The following is a 17,957-nucleotide window of genomic DNA, read 5'->3' on the forward strand; positions in this document are numbered from 1 at the left end:
TATATACATATATACATATATACATATATATATATATATACATATATATATATATTTAAATATCTCGATTATTTTATCAAATTGTCAAATTGTTTTGTCTTAAGACAGGTTATTTTTGTCTTTTATTTTATTTTTTATTAGTGTTAGAACCCTTGTTTATTAAGATTAAACAAAATAAAAAAGTCAGATGGTTCTTTATAGTTTGTCATATTTCAAAAGAACTGATCTCAAAAACTTCATGATTTAGTCAGAAGTCAACATTTTTTTGAGAAAGATACAGGTACAAAATAAATAGGACAAAGTAGGCCTATTTTACCATAGTGAACTACATACAGTACTTCACCTTCAGGGACCTCTACAAAACCACAGCTAACATGCTATTAATTTGCCAAGAATGGAGCCTGCAAGACACAAAAGTTTTGCAAAAATGCTTTTCATCACATTTTTTTTGTTTTTGCACACCACTGATGCAACAAGCATCAAGCTAATTCAGAGGAATCCATCTAACACACCAAAAGATGAAACTCAGCAGCGTATAGTGTTATTTTTATACATTTCTGATGGGATGCACTTTGCACCCTGTCACTCCTCTGGCAGTGACTGTGGTCCGGTGTGCAGGCGACTCCACAGCCGAATGCCATCGGATATGAGAAGGTGCAAATGATATGACAGCAGGCTCACTGGAGCTGACATCAGATCCACTACACACCATCTGTTCCTTTCATCATCTCTGTTAAAGGGAGAAAACGATAAACAGAGAAGAAGGGAAAAATGTCAGGCTTGATAGCCCAAGAACATTCTTCAGTCAAAGCGGTGTATTGCAGAAAATAAAAATGATTCCTCTGCAAACACAGAAACTGATGCATACAGGAAACGTACAATGCGACAATTACAAGAGCTTTAATTGCCAGACTGTAAATAGGCTCTGGTGATGAGGAGTAGCCATTCAGCGACAGTACCTTAGATAAATTGCATACTTATGTTCTGGCATGTGTATCGTCTTCAGTTGTTCTCGCATCATTATACTTGGTATATTTATTGGGCTTGGTACACTTAGTTAATCTCATTTCCAGCTGTTCATGAAGGCCATTACTGTGTGTTTGATTTCTTAATGTACTGCAAGAATCGCTTTTGACTTGTACGACTATAAAATTAATGTCACAAATAAACAGCTGCTAGAACTGCCTCCAGCATAATTGCAATTAATTAACAAAGTGAATTAATTTTAAAACTGTATGAGTTAAGACAACGGTCAAAACTAGAGAACTGGACAAGAAGTAATGCATGTGCTATTTATTTAACAGAGGTGGGTAAGAACATCAACCAGGACAAGACTCTTGCTATGCAGAAATATGTGGATGGCTACCATGAATTTGTTAGCCACATGGCCACCCATCTGGAGAAGCATGAATCAGAATATCATGAGGATCATGAGGACCATGTAGAGGTACTGCAGTACTCTGCAAAACAGGGTGAGATGCCTCAGAAAGAGCGATGTGTTAAGTCATGTGAGTAATATTCTTGGGTCTCTATTTTAAAAGTGTAATAAAATATGCTATTATGCAAGCATTTCAAAGGGGGTAATATCATATAGTTTTCATATCTTTTCCCTTGAGATCCTTTTATAACGTACATTTATTTGATCAAAAGTACAGTGAAAACTAATACTGTGAAAACATTTTATACTTTCAAAATGACGGTTTTCTATTTTAAAATGCGATTTCCTGGGATGGCAATGCTGAATTTTTAGCAACATTAATCCAGTATTCAGCATCCCATGATCCTTCAGAAATCATTCTAATATGCTTATTTGGTGTGCATGTGAAATGTATCATTATTAATGTTGAAAACATTTGTACGGTGTGATTTTTTTGTGGAAACCATGATGCATTCTTTGATGAATAGGAAGTTCACAAGAACAACATTTATTTGTTATTATTTATTTGGGCAAGTGACGGTGCTACAGCTGGGGGGTCGCCACAAACATCTATGACGACATTTGTGTATCTCAAAAAACATGTCCGTCATCAGCCAATGAAATCTGAGTACCTATTGCACAAGGTTAATGGAGGCCGATCGGAATGAAACTCATCTTCAACTCTTGGCCCTGAAAGTCTGTAAGAATTTTGAAAGAAATCATCCACTATAGGTAGCGTTAATGAGTTTTATGCCTCGGTTAATTCAACTGAATTCTGTTTCTATTTTCCATTAAATAGTAAGTGTTCTTTGTCCCATTACTTTTTTTTTTTGCAATAAATAATATTTTCCCAGGAAAACATTGGCCTACTGTGATTTGTTTATAATTTTCAACCCATTCTAACTGCAACTTCCAAGACCCCCACAAATAATATTCACTAACTCAAATATAGTTGTCTGTAGCATATAAAATAGATTAATCAAGCTAACAATTGTAGTTTCTGCTTGTTTGACAACTTAAGGGTTCACCTGGAAAGATGTAGACTTGGTGGTGAAAAAGCAACAAGTGCCACCTTGTCAGCCCCATCTTCTAGACAGACTATGGCCTGTAATTTACAGCCTCCTGTCATCTTGCTTATTGGCATACTGTATATGTATCCCATGGCAACAGAACCAAATCCAAGGCCAAGCATCAACCCTTCGCTGTCCCCTCCTCAGTGCTGTGACATCAGAGATCCACCGCCCAGAGGACACACGCAGACCAAGTAACGGATGTTCAGGACACTAATAAAGCCATGTTCATCAGTATGAAACTCAATATTAAATGTGCCTTTGATGGCTGATTATAACCCATGATACTTGCCTCAAAGTGTGTTCTATTGGCTGTTATCTCATCTAGAGTGCTATTTAAGCTATAGTTAGACAGCCGTGCATGCTGATGCCTCCAGTTCCCATTGCTTCTCATAAAGACATTTTTGCAATAAAGCACATGACTTTATTGAACATAATGACAGCAATCTGTTACCTCCATTGAGACCACTGCCATTGTCCTGTCAGTGTTTTGATGGGGATGTAGGGGAGGCTGCGCTGGAATGCAGCCTGGCTGCTGCTGCCTTGACAATCTTAGCACTTCCTGTTTGTGTGCTCATCTGGCATTGAGGAAAACTAATTATCCAGCCTGGCTCCTTCTCCCATGAGCTTGCACATACCCTCTGAAGTAATCCACAAGGCTAATAACAATGACAATGCCTGCAGACAATGCAGTCTGTATGTCAACCTCAAAGAGACAGGATAGACTGGGCGAGGATGGCAATGAAAACACACGGGAGAGAGCACTGAAAGGTTTAGAACTGAGTACAGAAGGAACTAATTCACCATGATGAGCAGTGCAGCAGGAAATGAGCTCATGCACAAGCAAAATATGTCTGACACACACTGACATCCTCTTTCTTATCATATAAGTGCTTCTCTTCTTCTTAAAAGTAAAAGTGTCCTGTCCTCATACTTTTTCTTTCCTTTTATTTCTTCTATAATTGAACTAATTACTTCATTATACAAATCCAGACTAGTGTTCCTGGAACCACACATCATGGATTAATAGTGGTGCTAAACAGTAATTATAGGCAATTAGTTCATAAATCAACATCTAAACAAATTACAGTGCAGGGGAGGGGGGTGTTGTATGTTCAAAACACTGGCAGGCCAAAAGGCCACATACTGAAACTTTGAGAGTTCCATCGGCGAGACCTGGCGAATTTGTAGATTCAGAGCTACCACCTAATCATCACTAATTGAATCAAACAGCGTTTGTTTAAGACTTCCTGCAAATATTTTAATATTTGTTTCAAGCTTATTTTAGAAAGTAATAGTGCATTCCAAATGATTTAACTTTTTTCCATATGATAAAATAGACTACCTTTCTCAGACAAATGACAAATGATAGACTGGAAATTTCTGGAATTCTCATATTTATTTGGAGCTTTGGATGAGTTGAAATATTGGGACTTTTGCAACAACACCGTATATTATCACCCAACTGGCTGTGATGCATTCAAACAGTATATTTATAAAATGCACAATTACTAATAATTATTTCAGAAATAAACATTTTATTATTATATTATAATTTACATTGATTAACCCTAGAAAACCTACTATGCTTGAATATTTTGAAAAATATTGGGGTTCGAACAAAATTGGAAACCAATTAACTTTCACTGTGCAGACAAACAAGCAAAACAACATTTTGTATCCCACAGAAGAAAAGATATGAGAGTGAGTAAACGATTTTCATTTTGATGTTTATGCTTCTTTTGTCTAATTCACCGTCTTGTGAATGTGCCAGGTCTAGCCCAGGGGTCAGCAACCCGCGGCTCTTTCACCCCTCCGCAGTGGCTCCCAGTTATATACAGTACTGTGTTATCTTCATTTTCAAAATATAAAAATAAGAAATAGGTTTTGTGGCTCCACGTGAATTTTATTCTATAAGAAAGGGGCCAAAATGGTTGCAGACCCCTGCAATAGTCCTTTAAGATCTCAGGCCTATGAGACATTTCCATGAACCTAAATTGGTAGTTATTATTTAAAAATTTGAAAGGATTACAACACCATATAACCACTGCATATTTAACTGCAAATTTTTTGTTGTATTTTCCAGCATATAAGACTCTGGTTCAATAAGAAATTAAAAAAAAAAAATGGTTGCACAACAATGGACCAATCAGATGAATCTGGTGTGGTATAAGCATCACTAGATACAGTGTATGAGAGTTAATGTGCGTATAAATGTCCATTATACTTTGTCCAGTTGTTTATAATGCAAGAATGCAGATATGTTGCATTATTTCACTAGGTAACATCTGCATGTCTTAGCTTTCACTGTTATGCTGATGATACTCAGCTCTATATTTCTGTGCAGCCCGGTGAAACACACAAATCTGAAAAATTAATGGAATGCATAGTCGATATAAAAAACTGGATGACGAGTAATTTCTTACTGCTAAATTTAAAAAAAACAGAGGTGTTAATTATAGGACCTAAAAACTCTGCATGTAATAACCTAGAACACTGTCTAAGACTTGTTGGGTCCTCTTTAAATTCTTCGTCATCAGTTAGGAACCTAGGTGTGCTATTTGATCGCAATCTTTCCTTAGAAAGACGAAGACACGTTTCCAGCATTTGCATTTTTCCATCTCAAAAATATATATAAATTACGGCCTATGTTAATCCATGCATTTATGACCTTAAGGTTAGATTATTGTAATGCTTTATTGGGTGGTTGTTCTGCACGGTTGGTAAACAAACTACAGCTAGTCCAAAATGCAGCAGCAAGATTTCTTAGAACCAGGAAGTATGACCATATTAGCCTGGTCCTATCAACACTGCACTGCTCCCTATCAAACATCATATAGATTTTAAAATATTGCTTATTACTTATAAAACCTTGAATGGTTTAGCACCTCAGTATTTGAATGAGCTCTTGTTACATTATAATCCTCTACGTCCGCTACGTTCTCAAAACTCAGGCAATTTGATAATACCTAGAATATCAAAATCAACTAAAGAATGTTGTTCAGTTGCTTTGACGCAATGTATTTTGTTTAAAGCGCTGTATAAATATGGGTGACTTGACTTGACTTACATCTGAAATGTCCATTGTTGTTCCTCTTGGATCTGTAATGACTTTATGATGGTGTTAAAATGCCATGACACAGCAAGCAGCCATGAACTCATCTTTACAGTGGAATGAAGACAATGTCTTGGTGCAGATCGGCTCTGTCAGAAAAAAACACATAACAACATGGATACATTGCAGCTCTCTCTGACACTTGTCTATTTTGTTTGTCCCTTATACACATATAAATGTCACAGATGAAATCTGTCTCTCCCCACATGCATATAAACCGACGGAGACAGACATATCATTACAGACTCATCCACGCATTGACAGAACATCTCATCCAAAAGTCTGTACTTCAAATAGGATTAGGTATATAGGGCATTTTTGCATTATCTGAAATGCTGAATTAAAAGTGTGCTTGTATGCAATTATAATTTATTTTACATATTTAAAATAATGTGTTTGTTGAACTGTAAAGAAACACTTGAAGTATGTCAGGTTCACAACATCTAAAAAAAAACACTGAACAGACTGTACTTCTGTCCCCGACATCACATCAAATGAAGCATGGCATCCGCTCTGACTGACTGTGTTAACAGCATGCTCTTTTTCATTAGCAAACCTAATGTCAAAATATGATCTCTACAATAAAGCTCTAACAGAAGGACATCAAATCAATGTTTTTTCTTAGAGAATGATTGACTGACATATTCTTACTTCAGCTTCCTCAAATTTTGTTTTAAGTTTTTTTTAAACGGGAGTCGAGTAGACACATATAAGTATTTCAATTTGAAGTAATGCAATTACATTTTAACGATTTATTTTTAAATGTTAAATGTTGCTTTTAAATATTATGAGGTTTTTTGGGTTAAACAAGAGTCTGGATGGGGAGCTCCTTTGCTGAAAAAATGGTAAACCCTGTTTTAATTGTGGCTTAGGTTTGACTCGGATCTTTTAAACTACTTGATTTAAAAAATAAATAAATAAAAAATAATTAATTCACTGATTCTGTTGCACTTTCTCCACGCCAGTAGGGGGCGCAAAGTAAGCGGCCTTTTGTGCGTTATTTTAATGAGTCGAATTAAGATCCATCTCTAATGAAGGGCAACAAACCACATATTAAGTTCTCGGTTAGTCCATGAACGAACGGCTCCCTGTTCATTAATCCGTTTTGTTTACTGAGACTTCGATTCAAAGTACCAACTCGTTTAATAAATGAAGCGTTGGAAAGTAGGAAGTCAGGCATACGATTTTTCAAATAAAGTAGCCACATCCTTGTAAAAATGAACATCTCAAAATATCTGTGGCCTTTTAAAAATGTATTAGTTCGCCCCCACTTTAATTGGATACAAAGGTCTTTCATATACCAGTGCTTAATTTCTCCCCTACTAACGTTACATATCATTCCTGCTCCCGTGCCTAAAAGCCAAAAAGCGGTTGAGTCTCCAGGGAACGTTTTGTGACAGTAAATTATTTTTACCCGAGTTGTGTATTTGCATCTTTGACGTCTCTCGGGACCCACACGCCTGTAACACAGACACACTCCGTCTGTAGGCTTCGTACATATGCTGTTGAGGTTACATCTGTGATTTAAGAGCAAACTTTTTAAACCTTATGTTTCCTGAAGTTGTGTGGCGGATTCCTTCAGTACACAAACGAGTCTCTTCATTGAAGCTTTTAAAGCGCGTTGCTGAAGGTGTGAAGGTTGACTTGACAGAACCACAGTGCCCTCCAGTGGTTCAGATCATATTTGATCTGGTCTCGCACTGGATCTCTGGCATTTGAATTCATTTTCATTAAATGGAAAAGGTGTTGGTCAAATTGAGATATTTTTAATATTAATTTGAGTCCAAATAAGTTAGGAACAAGATGCCAGGTTTTCCGAAATCTAATATTTGCAGTCATCTTTATTTACATCTTTGTATAATAATGAATAATTAATGTTTAATGTTGTTTTGACTCTAAAATGTAAAGGTGGTGTGACCATCATGTAATTATTTTTATTCACTTTGAATACAAAATAATTTTCAATAATTTTAATTTACATTTTATTCTATTTAATTAGTTTCAAGACATTTTCATTTTCATACTCTGTCTGACGCATACAAAGCATATATTTAAATTTTTAAAAGTCAACATATCTGATATTTAAAAAATAAAAAACACAGTTTCTTTCGAACAATAGGAAATATAACTTTTGTACTTGGCAATCTAAAGTGCTTCATATTTACAGTATTTTATAAAATGGCTGCACTATTGTTTAAAAAAGATTGTAATATAAAAAAGATCAAACTACTGTATTTATAAAACCATTACTTTCAAACATTTTTTAAATCTGAAATTGAAATTGAAAACATGTTAATCACAGGAAGGATATCAAAGTCATTTGTGAAATGAACTGCATTTTTATAAAACTATGGAGAAAACAAATATGATGGCTTTAGCAAAATAATAATTTATACTAGATGCTGGTTCACATCATTTAACACTATTTACACACAAATACCTGCCTCATTATCAGGTCTAAAGGACAAAAAAAATCTTATTTGGATTTTCACATGAGGTTCTGTACAACTGATTATGGATCACAAAATTCACACACACATGCAACTGAAATCATTTCTAAAGCAAATAGTTGCATGTCTCACTCTGGTCACTTGCATTTCCTCCACTGCTTACTGCAGTCTATTGGAAAATATAGGATGACTGATACAATCAGATGAAGCTGTAATAGACAGTAAAATTGGACACCATATCTGTTTGTGTGCATGTGCTAAAAAAGGGTCCCGATGGGAAACACAGGCACGTACACCAAAGAAGTATAACAGCTACTCCATTATTATTCACACAATCACAGTTAACTGCACTGATTACCCCAGAAAATTCAGTTATGAACATGGGGCCTGTTTTGGCCTCAGTGTAGTAATGGAAATCACCCAACTACATAATCAACCACTATATGTACATACAAGCATATTACGATATTAACATGGATGGAGGCAACGGAGTGTGCCTTGACCTCTTCATATAGTTCATAATGAGATCCCTCGGGAGCCCGTTTACAGCTTTACACAGTCCGTTCAAATTTCTGTCTGGCTCCTGAACAGAGCCCAGTCCACTCTCTGCTTTAATTAGAAGAAGAAAACCCTAACATCTGAATTTCGTTAACAATGCTGCCAATCATTTCAGCTTAACCGAGTAGAATGACACAAAGGCTCTATAGCCAGCTCTTTTTTCTCTGGTGGCGGGTTATTTTCTGAGGGATTTCTCTTACCGCTGTTCTTTAGAAGTTGAAAGGGTTTGTTATTGTTGAACGATTACACAGAGGTCAAGGCAGAGACCCTGCTCATAATCAGGCAGATGGCACTTCGCAGAGAATTCATTATGTGTAAGTGGATTACAGTTATGATGGATAAAAGGGTGTAAAATATCAAAGTATGCTGTAACTCTCACATATGGCCATCTTAGCACTAATTTTAGCCTCATTAACAGTGTAATCTAACGTTTGTGTAATCAAAAATCACTATTATATATATATATATAATAGAAATAGTGAAATATGCACACTACCATTCAAAAGTATTTTTTTTCTTTCTTTTTTTTAAGAAATTGAAACTTTTATTTTGAAATTTTATTAATAAACGTTGAAATTATTACGTTTTGGCATAATTTTTGCCACGTTACCAGTGCATTCTAAGTTAAATATCACTATTACTGTTGTTAAGAATGAATGCACTATTTGTGATTTGCAATATAAGCTCTACTGTTCAAACTTCTGGGGTAGGATTCATTTTATTTTTAAAGAATTAAAACGTTTATTTTAGTTAAGTCTATTATAATGTTATGATTATTTCAAATAAATGCTATTCAGTATTAGAGTTTCTATATTTTTGATCAAATAAATACAGCCTTGACTTCTTTCAAAAACGGTATCTACAATATAGAATTTCACCATTTAACTAGACTGGAACTGTAGTTGTATGACTTTTTTGACCAAGTAATCACCCAAAACGCACAACATGCTAAACACCTCAGCATGCCTTCTGCACCAAAACACCCTGATATAGTGATGGTGGCTTTTGCTCTTACATCTTTTTCATCCTTTTCTCACAGAATTTCATTTCTCATGTTGGAGCAAACAGACAACATAATTAATTGTGCACTATATGATGGATCGCCCAGTTGCTCAAGTGGACTTTAAGTAATTAAGCATCCTCTAACCAAATGCAGAAGCTTTGCAATTTTATGCTTAAATTAATTACCAATACCATTAATGGAACATTTATTTGCAATCAGACCAGCAGAGTAAGACAATAGACAGCATAAATTATAATATTAGTCAACAGTGACCAGCAATATCCAGGGTCCGGTTTGTAATGGCCAGCGGCTGGCCAGAGATTTGTAGCACCCTATTCTGTAAATGTGCTCATTGTGTCAAACAATAAATTCCCTCAGCGGAAGATGTGTAAGATTGATCACTATCCAGAGGTTGTTTGATATGTTTGTGTGTCATCTCTAAGTTTGGCTAAATTGAAGTGATTTTTCATGCTGTAATAGTCAGCTACTTGATAGGATGCTGCAAATTGGAGTTTCCTTTTTACTGAAAGTACTTGGAGGAGCATATCTCAGTGTTGTTAGTTCGTTTTCAGCCTTAAGTACCAGTTTTATCGATGAATACACTTCAGACACTCAAAGACACTATTAAATTGGCCCTATATGCAGACTACTGTATCTTTATCTAAATTTCGGTAGCCAAAAACACTCTACAAGGGACAATATTCTTGTGTTTCTAATTAACCCTTTTCTAATTCACTTGACAGAAAATGGACAAATGGTTCAGAAGAAGTTAAGCTTCTGCTTTAACAGTGTCCTAGCATGAACTTTAAACACTTTTATAGTCAAATGTCATGCATATGAGAGAAATGAAGGGAATTTGTTGGAATTAAACTCTACATCTTAAAGAGATGCTGTATTACAGAGTTATTCTCATGAACATGCTTTTTGGTCATAAAATAGATGTAAAATAGTCCAAATAAAAGGCATCATTTTATAACCTAACAGTTTATGAAATAATATTAAAATTTCTTGACTTTATTGCACATTTAAAAATATATATTTGAAATTGAAACTCTCTTGTCCCCTTTAGCTAATATTTAGTGATAATTTTATATTTATTTATTTACTAATAAATTTATTTACCCCCAGAAGTCTGTTAAAAAAAAACTTGAAAAAAAGCTGAACAACATAAGTAAATAATAATTAAAAAATAATAATTTAAAAAATAAAATAAATCTGTTTAAAGGAACAATTATCCATTATTTATTTATTTCTTTGTTTTTTATGTTATCAGTGATAAAAACAAAAGTTATTTTTGAAGTACAAAATAATGTGGGAAAGTACAAAAGTCAAAATTCAGAAAAAAAAAAAAAAAAACTCAAATGTGGACATGTGACATTCCATCTAATCAAAAGTGTTCAATCTACATTTAAACGGATTATTTTAAAATAGTTTAATTCACTGTATTGATTTTATTCTGGCCTAATGGTTAGAGATGCGTACTCGTAATCAAAATGTTGCGAGTTCGAGTAAAATACTTTATATCAGTTTGTATGGGAGAAAACTGAACTAAATTAAAAACTTTTTGAGTAGATTTTGTGTGTCTAATGATCCAAAAATTCTAATTTAAACTAAAATTGTGTAGATTTAACCCTAAAATCAACTGAAAGTAAATCTATATCACAATAAAAAAAAAAGTGCAATGTGCATTAACTCATATACATTCTTCTCTAACAACTGCTAAATGTCGCTCATCAGCTTATGATGCTGAGGTGATATTAAGGATCGTGTTCTCACCCGAGGAGAGAATGGCCTGTAATTTACCTGCATCTCTAAATGCTCCCAATTAAAGTCTAAAACTGCAGGATCCTTGTACACACCCACTGTGCCACTGCTCTTCTGAACCACTGCAGGCAGCTGAAGAACCAGGTGTGTGTGTGTGTGTGTGTGTGTGTGTGTGTGTGTGTGTGTGTGTGTGTGGATGTCCAAGTAATAGGCTCATAAATCTCATGCATAAAGCGAAGCAGAATTCGCCACCATTAGACCCGTGGTGCCTACACCTGCCGTCCTGAACACAGAAGCCAGTCGCCGTCGAGAGGCTCTGTCTGCAGAGTGGTTCATTCAGGCCTGTTTCTGATGAAATCATAATTTTGCTCATACAAATATCCACATGCACAAGCACTTAATCTCTCACAGCTTTGCAGGGCCGTGCACGGACCTTTTGAGGGGCATGTGCTGAAACTGAAAAAGGGCACCCCCCTCCCTTTTTTTATATCAAGATTATTTAGTAATCTGGAGGTAATTCCCCCGCACTGGGGGAATTTACATTCTCTTGATCTACACTAGCAGTTCCATACTGGCTTTCTTCTCTTGCATCTCCTTCTGATAACTCTCCTGCGGAGGCTCCTGTATATTGTTCACCAGCAAATTCTTGTACATCATCTATCGCTTCTCTCTCTACATCTGAATTACTACTTCCTTCCTTTTATTCTTCCCTGCTACAAACTGGCCTAATCCATGAAGTAAGTGAACTGCTACCCTTGGCTGCCTGCTGTCGCTCCCTCTCCTTCTTTTTCTTATTTCTCTCTTTACGGGGCATTGCACTGCAACCACCAAGTAATCAAAATTTATGTAAGTGCAAAAAAAGTTTTTTTTGTCAGTATTATTTGTAGGGTCCTGTGTTTGTGAATCGCTCTTGTGTACTCCCTCTTTTTTTTAAATTGCATTTATAGAGAAAAAAAATACTTGACTCATGCATAAACATGTTAACCAAAATAATACAAATTAACTTATAAAACCAAACAGAAACCAAAATCTTTTTATTGAACTTTATGCACTTTTTTTATGAACTTTGCAAAGAAAAAAAATATATATATTCTCTTTTTTAGCTATTCTGTTTTATAAGCTAATTTGTATTATTTGGTTAACATGATTATGAATGACATTGAGAAGAGGGGAAGGTGAGCAATGAGTCAAGTATTTTTGACAAACTTTTTTGAAATATAATTTAAGTAATTATGTCCAACTCAATTCCAGATTATAAGAAACTATAGCCATACCGTTACTATAACATATCCAACATGTATCCGCCTACCTGGCAAAAATTTGATACTGTGGTGGACCAGGGATGTTGGTCTCTTGAAGGTCTCTTATTCACTACACTTTCCCTAAAATAAGCCAGCAATGAAAAAATAAATAAAAATAGTGTGAAAAGTACAGTTGCAGTGAAAAGCATTTCTGAAGGATCACGTGACACTGAAGAGTAATGATGCTGAAAATTCAGCTTTGATCACAAAAATAAATTACATTTTAAAATATATTCAAATAGAAAACAGTTATTTAAAATTGTAAAAATATTACACAATATTACTGTTTTTGCTGTATTTTGGATCAAATAAATGAAGCCTTGGAATGAATCATGAATTACATTCTGCATGATAAAATATAAAGATTTCACAGTGATCTTCTGTAAATTTTTTTAGTTACTACTACATTACTGTAGTAAAACCATGTTTTACTACATTTTATACATGTGAGGACGAGGGGAGAGTATACCATAACATGATTAGCCTAAATGTTAATAAATTAAGTGTATCAGCAATCATAAATCAAAGAAGAAATTTCATAGAAATATATGTTATCTAGGTGACGAGGATCACTCGTCGCTTTGTGTAAGTTCCAGTACGAAACAGCGCGGGGGCGCACCTGTTATGATTTTCCGATGGTAAAAACAAATTATATGTTGTTGTATTACTTATCAATATATAGTTTTTGACCAGCGAATGTGTGCAAATGTGAATTTTTTTTTTTTTCGTCATTAAAACCGGCATCACATTACATTTTCATCTACAGGTTACAAACTAGTTTTTGTAGCTATATAGACGGAGCGCTCAGTTTTTCCTGTGGTAAAATGCATTTGGCCAAAATCGCTGTTTATAAAAGATGAAATGCTACTATATGCACAGGCTATTTAAGTGTTGGCTATGTATTGGCTATGACTAGATGGCAAATGCTAGCCCTCTCTCTCTCAGGCGACGTCCCACATGTCTCAGTCAGTGAGTCAGTCAGACATCAAATAAATAAAATATGAGCCTTTATAGACATAGTGTTTAGTAGTAGTTATTCAAACAACAAGATATTCATTTACCCTTCGCAAAACTTTGTTCAGCTCAGCTGTTGTCTACTGTGCGGCTGCTGTGGAACTTCAGTTGATTCAATGAATATAGAGGGGGCGGAGTTATCATCTTACTGACAGCTTGAGGATCGAATAAGATTTACACAAGCTCGTTTTAAGAACCTTCATTTGATAAATATTTGTAAAACAGACGTAAAGGGTGACCAATAGCATTGATAAAAAAATAAATAAAAAAAATAACACCACCAAAAAAGGGCACTTCGGAGTATAAGGGCAAAAAGGGCATGTGCTCTGCACAGGTTGAGCCCTACCTGTGCACGTGCCTGCAGCTTTGCATTACTATTCGAGACAAGAATGTGAAACCACCCAGACTGTTAGGCCACATATTTATTTCATAATGCTGCATCGATCTGATCTGACACACAATAAGCTTGTTTTAATACTGAATAAGTTCTCATAACAAGTAGTAAAAATGTGAAAGCTTAATGCAAAACATAAACCTCATCCCATAACAAAATTTGTCCAGATTATTGTAAAGAAATCTAATTCTCAGTACTATAATTCAGAAAAAAATATATATTATTCTCATTGCAGTATTACAAAAAATGTATTCATATTACTATACTGCAATGTCATTGCCAGCGCTATAATGTAAAAGTCTTATTCTCGTTACTGTAATGAAAAAATATTTATCATATATATTGTATTACCATACTTTTTAACATTACTTCCACAATTATTATATTATTATAAGAAAAAAAAATATTTTTATTATTCTTATTTTATATATATATATATATATATAGGGACTTGGCAAGCTTAAAACACCAAATTTCTACGACGTCGCTCATTATCATTAATCAGAAGAAATTTTTGTATTACATATTAAGATCACTCCACATCATCCTGTTCTTCCACGGTTATGTTTCTTTGAGGAATTATTTGAAGATGGTGGTGGTGGTGATGGTGATGATGGCGACCATGGTGACGATGACCATGACCATGTCCATGTTGATGATGTCCATGGTGATGGTGACCATTGCTGCCATTAGGAAGAAGTGAGTGATGATGGTGGTGATGGCTGTGGTGATGGCTCCTGCTGTGATGATGACCACCATGCTCCTGACGTCTGTGTACATGATGTGAATGCAGAATCACCTTTGATTCAACAATCGCTCGTTCATCCTGAGTAAGATGCGCACATATGGAGTTATAGAAGACGTCCAAATCTATGAAGACAACCGCTATGCCACCAAAGCCTTTCTGGAGCACCTGGAAATGAATAGATGCAGCATAATTTCTTGTGATTATCTTTCTTGTGATTATCCATTTAGTAGTTTACATTTCTACTTTATGTTACTGCTTTACAAATACACTTACCTCTGCAACAAGACTTTGCTCATCTAAGAAACTTGTTAAAGTAATGAACTGCTCTGGTTGACTTTTAATGGCATGACACACCTGGAAGGATAAACGTTTCAGATGATTAAACAATTTAGCTTAAGATCTCCCTGAGGAAGATAATAATTAATGCTAAGCTAATACTATCTGCCGTTATAACCTACCCAATCGCCCAGGTAGAAGCCCAAAACGTGGATGTGATCCTTCTTTCTTGTCTCTGTATTCATGTCATCATGATTGAAATGATCCCTGTGGTGATGCCTTCATCGTGACCGGCGTAGAAAAGCAGGCATAGCTAGACTGAACTTTTGTAGGTCAACATGCTGGTCCTGCCAGTCCTAGACAGAAATATGAGGTAAACCCAGTTAGAATGCTAACATGCTAACAGATGAATGTGATTTACCCAAATATGACAGGCTACATACTTGTTGGTTCTGGAATAACATTTATATGAAGATCTCAAGAATCATAGATGTGATAAAGGTTTACAGACTAATTTATTTATTTATTATTATTTAATTTTTTTTGGAGGTCGTTTTAGTGGTAGAAATGGTGTTAGGTCTATTAGTTATGTTTTTCCTAGACCATAAAAAGAATGTGGATGCAGGAGTATGATCTACTAGAATAAATCACTTTATGTGGGCTGCATTTATGTAGGCCAAAACCCGGAAAAGTGTTAGCATTTTAGCATAGCATCATCCTGAGCGGTTTCCATTGTCCTGAAGTCAATGGGGTTTTTTAATTACTTTTTTTGCTTGGATGCCTAAAATAAGGTCTGTGGTGAACACAAACTCAAGATATATTTATTCTACTACATAAAATACATCAGTAATACCCCACTTGTGTTCTTTAAAGTTTTTTGCTCGCTAACAAGTTGCTAAATAGGACTACAGAAGCTGTCGGGACATTAAACATCACATCAAACAGGTAAACTCAACTAGTCTGCTTTTACACCCTTGTTGTGTTGTGCTCTTGCAAATTTTCAAGATCTCGAACTTTCAGGGGAAATATTTTAAAGAACAAGACTCACTGTGAAAGTGTCTGCTCATCATCACTGTCAACAGGCCCTAGTACAGACACTGACAGAAGTAGAGGCTGTGTTTCTTTTTTAAATGCGCCTTTTAGTCTCTTCAGACAAAAATTGAAGCTTGTATTAAAATACAATTTGTTGTTATTAAAGCGTAACTCAATTAAAAGTGTTCTGCTTGAAAATAATAGTCCTTGCCTTCAGAAAATTTGTGAGTAGCTCTGTGTTTCTGCTAGATTCATCAGAAGTAGGGCCATCCAGCCAGGACACGTCTAGGCCGTCTAAACTCTTGTCTTTTAAGCATGTCAATACTGTTTGAACAAAATTCTCAATGCTCGATTCATTAGCAGACATCAGCTCCAACCTAAACAACACATTTTATTGGTGTCAGAAGGTGACAATATGTGCACTGTCAATATAATTTAACAACTACTACATGTTATTTTTTCTGCTTGTAGTTCAACTTTTTCAGGAGTTTCTCAGAGATTCCCTTTATCAGTAAGTACAAGCAAAGTGGTTTAAAAAAATAGATTAGAAGGTTGAAAAACTTTTTGTACCTTGATGATCTGACTTCCGAACCAAGCAAAATCGTCAAAGCTGGATTTCTGGGGGAAATTATATATTTCTATATACACATTTTTACATATTATTTAAATAAAAGTGTGTGTAAAAAGACTGAAATAGTGTATTCTGATTATACACACACGTATAATATACAAATAAATAGAATAAAATTGTAAAATTAATATTAATTAATAATTATTATAATTTATTGATTTACTTTTTACAAATGTCAGAAATTTTAGCTGTTCAGTCCAGGGTTAACTTAAACTACAGCTAAAACTAACACAGTAAAAAATATTATTTAATAATATTTCAGCTAACTGCCAAGACAACATTTCTTTTCATTGAAGTTGAAGTACTAAAATAACTTCATAATAAAATTAAATAAAAAAAATAATAATAATAATAAACATTGCAAAAATTACAAAAACTATAAAAACTGAAATGAAAACAAAAATGTCAATATTGACTGTAAAAGTAGGTTCAGTTAAATAATAAACATCAAAAATCAGACCTCTCCTTCATGCTTTTAAGAGTAACGCTGTCATCATCCGACAGGCTTTGGAGGTAAAGGTCGCCATCAGTGGAGGTCAAGGGGAGGATGATGTGAGAGCACGGCCCCTCATGTGTGTGGTGTGTTAAAACATTCAGATAGCAGGTCAGTCTGTGACTCCTCTGCGCACCTGAGACAAAGGAGTGAGAGAAAACTGTGTTGTGTTATTATTGTTACTCTGAATGCATTCCGCCTAAGCTTACTAATTCAGTTAAAGATTGTTCCTCCTCTCAAATGTGTCCTTTCTCAAGTGCTCTCTAATCTAGCAGCCGTGTGCTTGTACCACATGACACCGTCACCAATGCAGTGTTCTCCTTTAGAGAATGTTAAATGACATTTTAAACATTTTAAAAATGAGTGGACTCACCCACTGAAATCACCAGGCAAAGAAATGCTGAAGCTGAAAAACAATAGAAAAAAAACATTATTATTTAAATCATTATTAATATCTAAGAATTCTATGAAAAATTTGTAAAAAAGTATTTTGTGACAGTTGTTTTTTTGTGCAAGTCAATAAGTCTGTGGCTGTTTTAGCGGCAGAAACCTAAATTAAGTGCCACATCCTGATGTGTAAGTGTTGGTAAGGATAATACTCAACTGCACAAATAATGGCAACAAATTAAACGCAACATAGCATGAAAATGTCTTACATGCAAAGTTATTTTATGTTATATCATAACATAAT

At 34.9% G+C, this 17,957-nt stretch overlaps 1 protein-coding gene and 2 long non-coding RNA genes across 3 annotated transcripts; all 3 read right to left on the reverse strand.

Annotated features, from left to right (window-relative positions):
* Window positions 1-252: 252 nt before the first annotated feature.
* On the reverse strand, window positions 253-7,247 carry LOC132129622 (uncharacterized). Its single transcript, XR_009428547.1, has 3 exons — window positions 7,017-7,247; window positions 5,558-5,691; window positions 253-730 (listed from the first exon to the last, which is right to left on the reverse strand). It is a non-coding gene; the product is annotated as an uncharacterized LOC132129622 (long non-coding RNA).
* Window positions 7,248-14,516: 7,269 nt separating this feature from the next.
* Window positions 14,517-15,830, reverse strand: LOC132129274 (histidine-rich glycoprotein-like). Its single transcript, XM_059540804.1, has 3 exons — window positions 15,293-15,830; window positions 15,108-15,188; window positions 14,517-14,999 (listed from the first exon to the last, which is right to left on the reverse strand). The coding sequence occupies exons 1-3, from the start codon at window positions 15,353-15,355 to the stop codon at window positions 14,619-14,621; spliced, it is 525 nt and encodes a 174-aa protein (XP_059396787.1). The 5' UTR covers window positions 15,356-15,830; the 3' UTR covers window positions 14,517-14,618.
* A 332-nt stretch (window positions 15,831-16,162) lies between these two features.
* On the reverse strand, window positions 16,163-17,957 carry LOC132129275 (uncharacterized). The gene is made up of 4 exons (XR_009428470.1): window positions 17,640-17,957; window positions 17,234-17,402; window positions 16,713-16,760; window positions 16,163-16,519 (listed from the first exon to the last, which is right to left on the reverse strand). It is a non-coding gene; the product is annotated as an uncharacterized LOC132129275 (long non-coding RNA).

The sequence above is a fragment of the Carassius carassius genome, chromosome 46, assembly GCF_963082965.1.
Source record: "Carassius carassius chromosome 46, fCarCar2.1, whole genome shotgun sequence".
NCBI classification, from domain to species: Eukaryota; Metazoa; Chordata; class Actinopteri; order Cypriniformes; family Cyprinidae; genus Carassius; species Carassius carassius.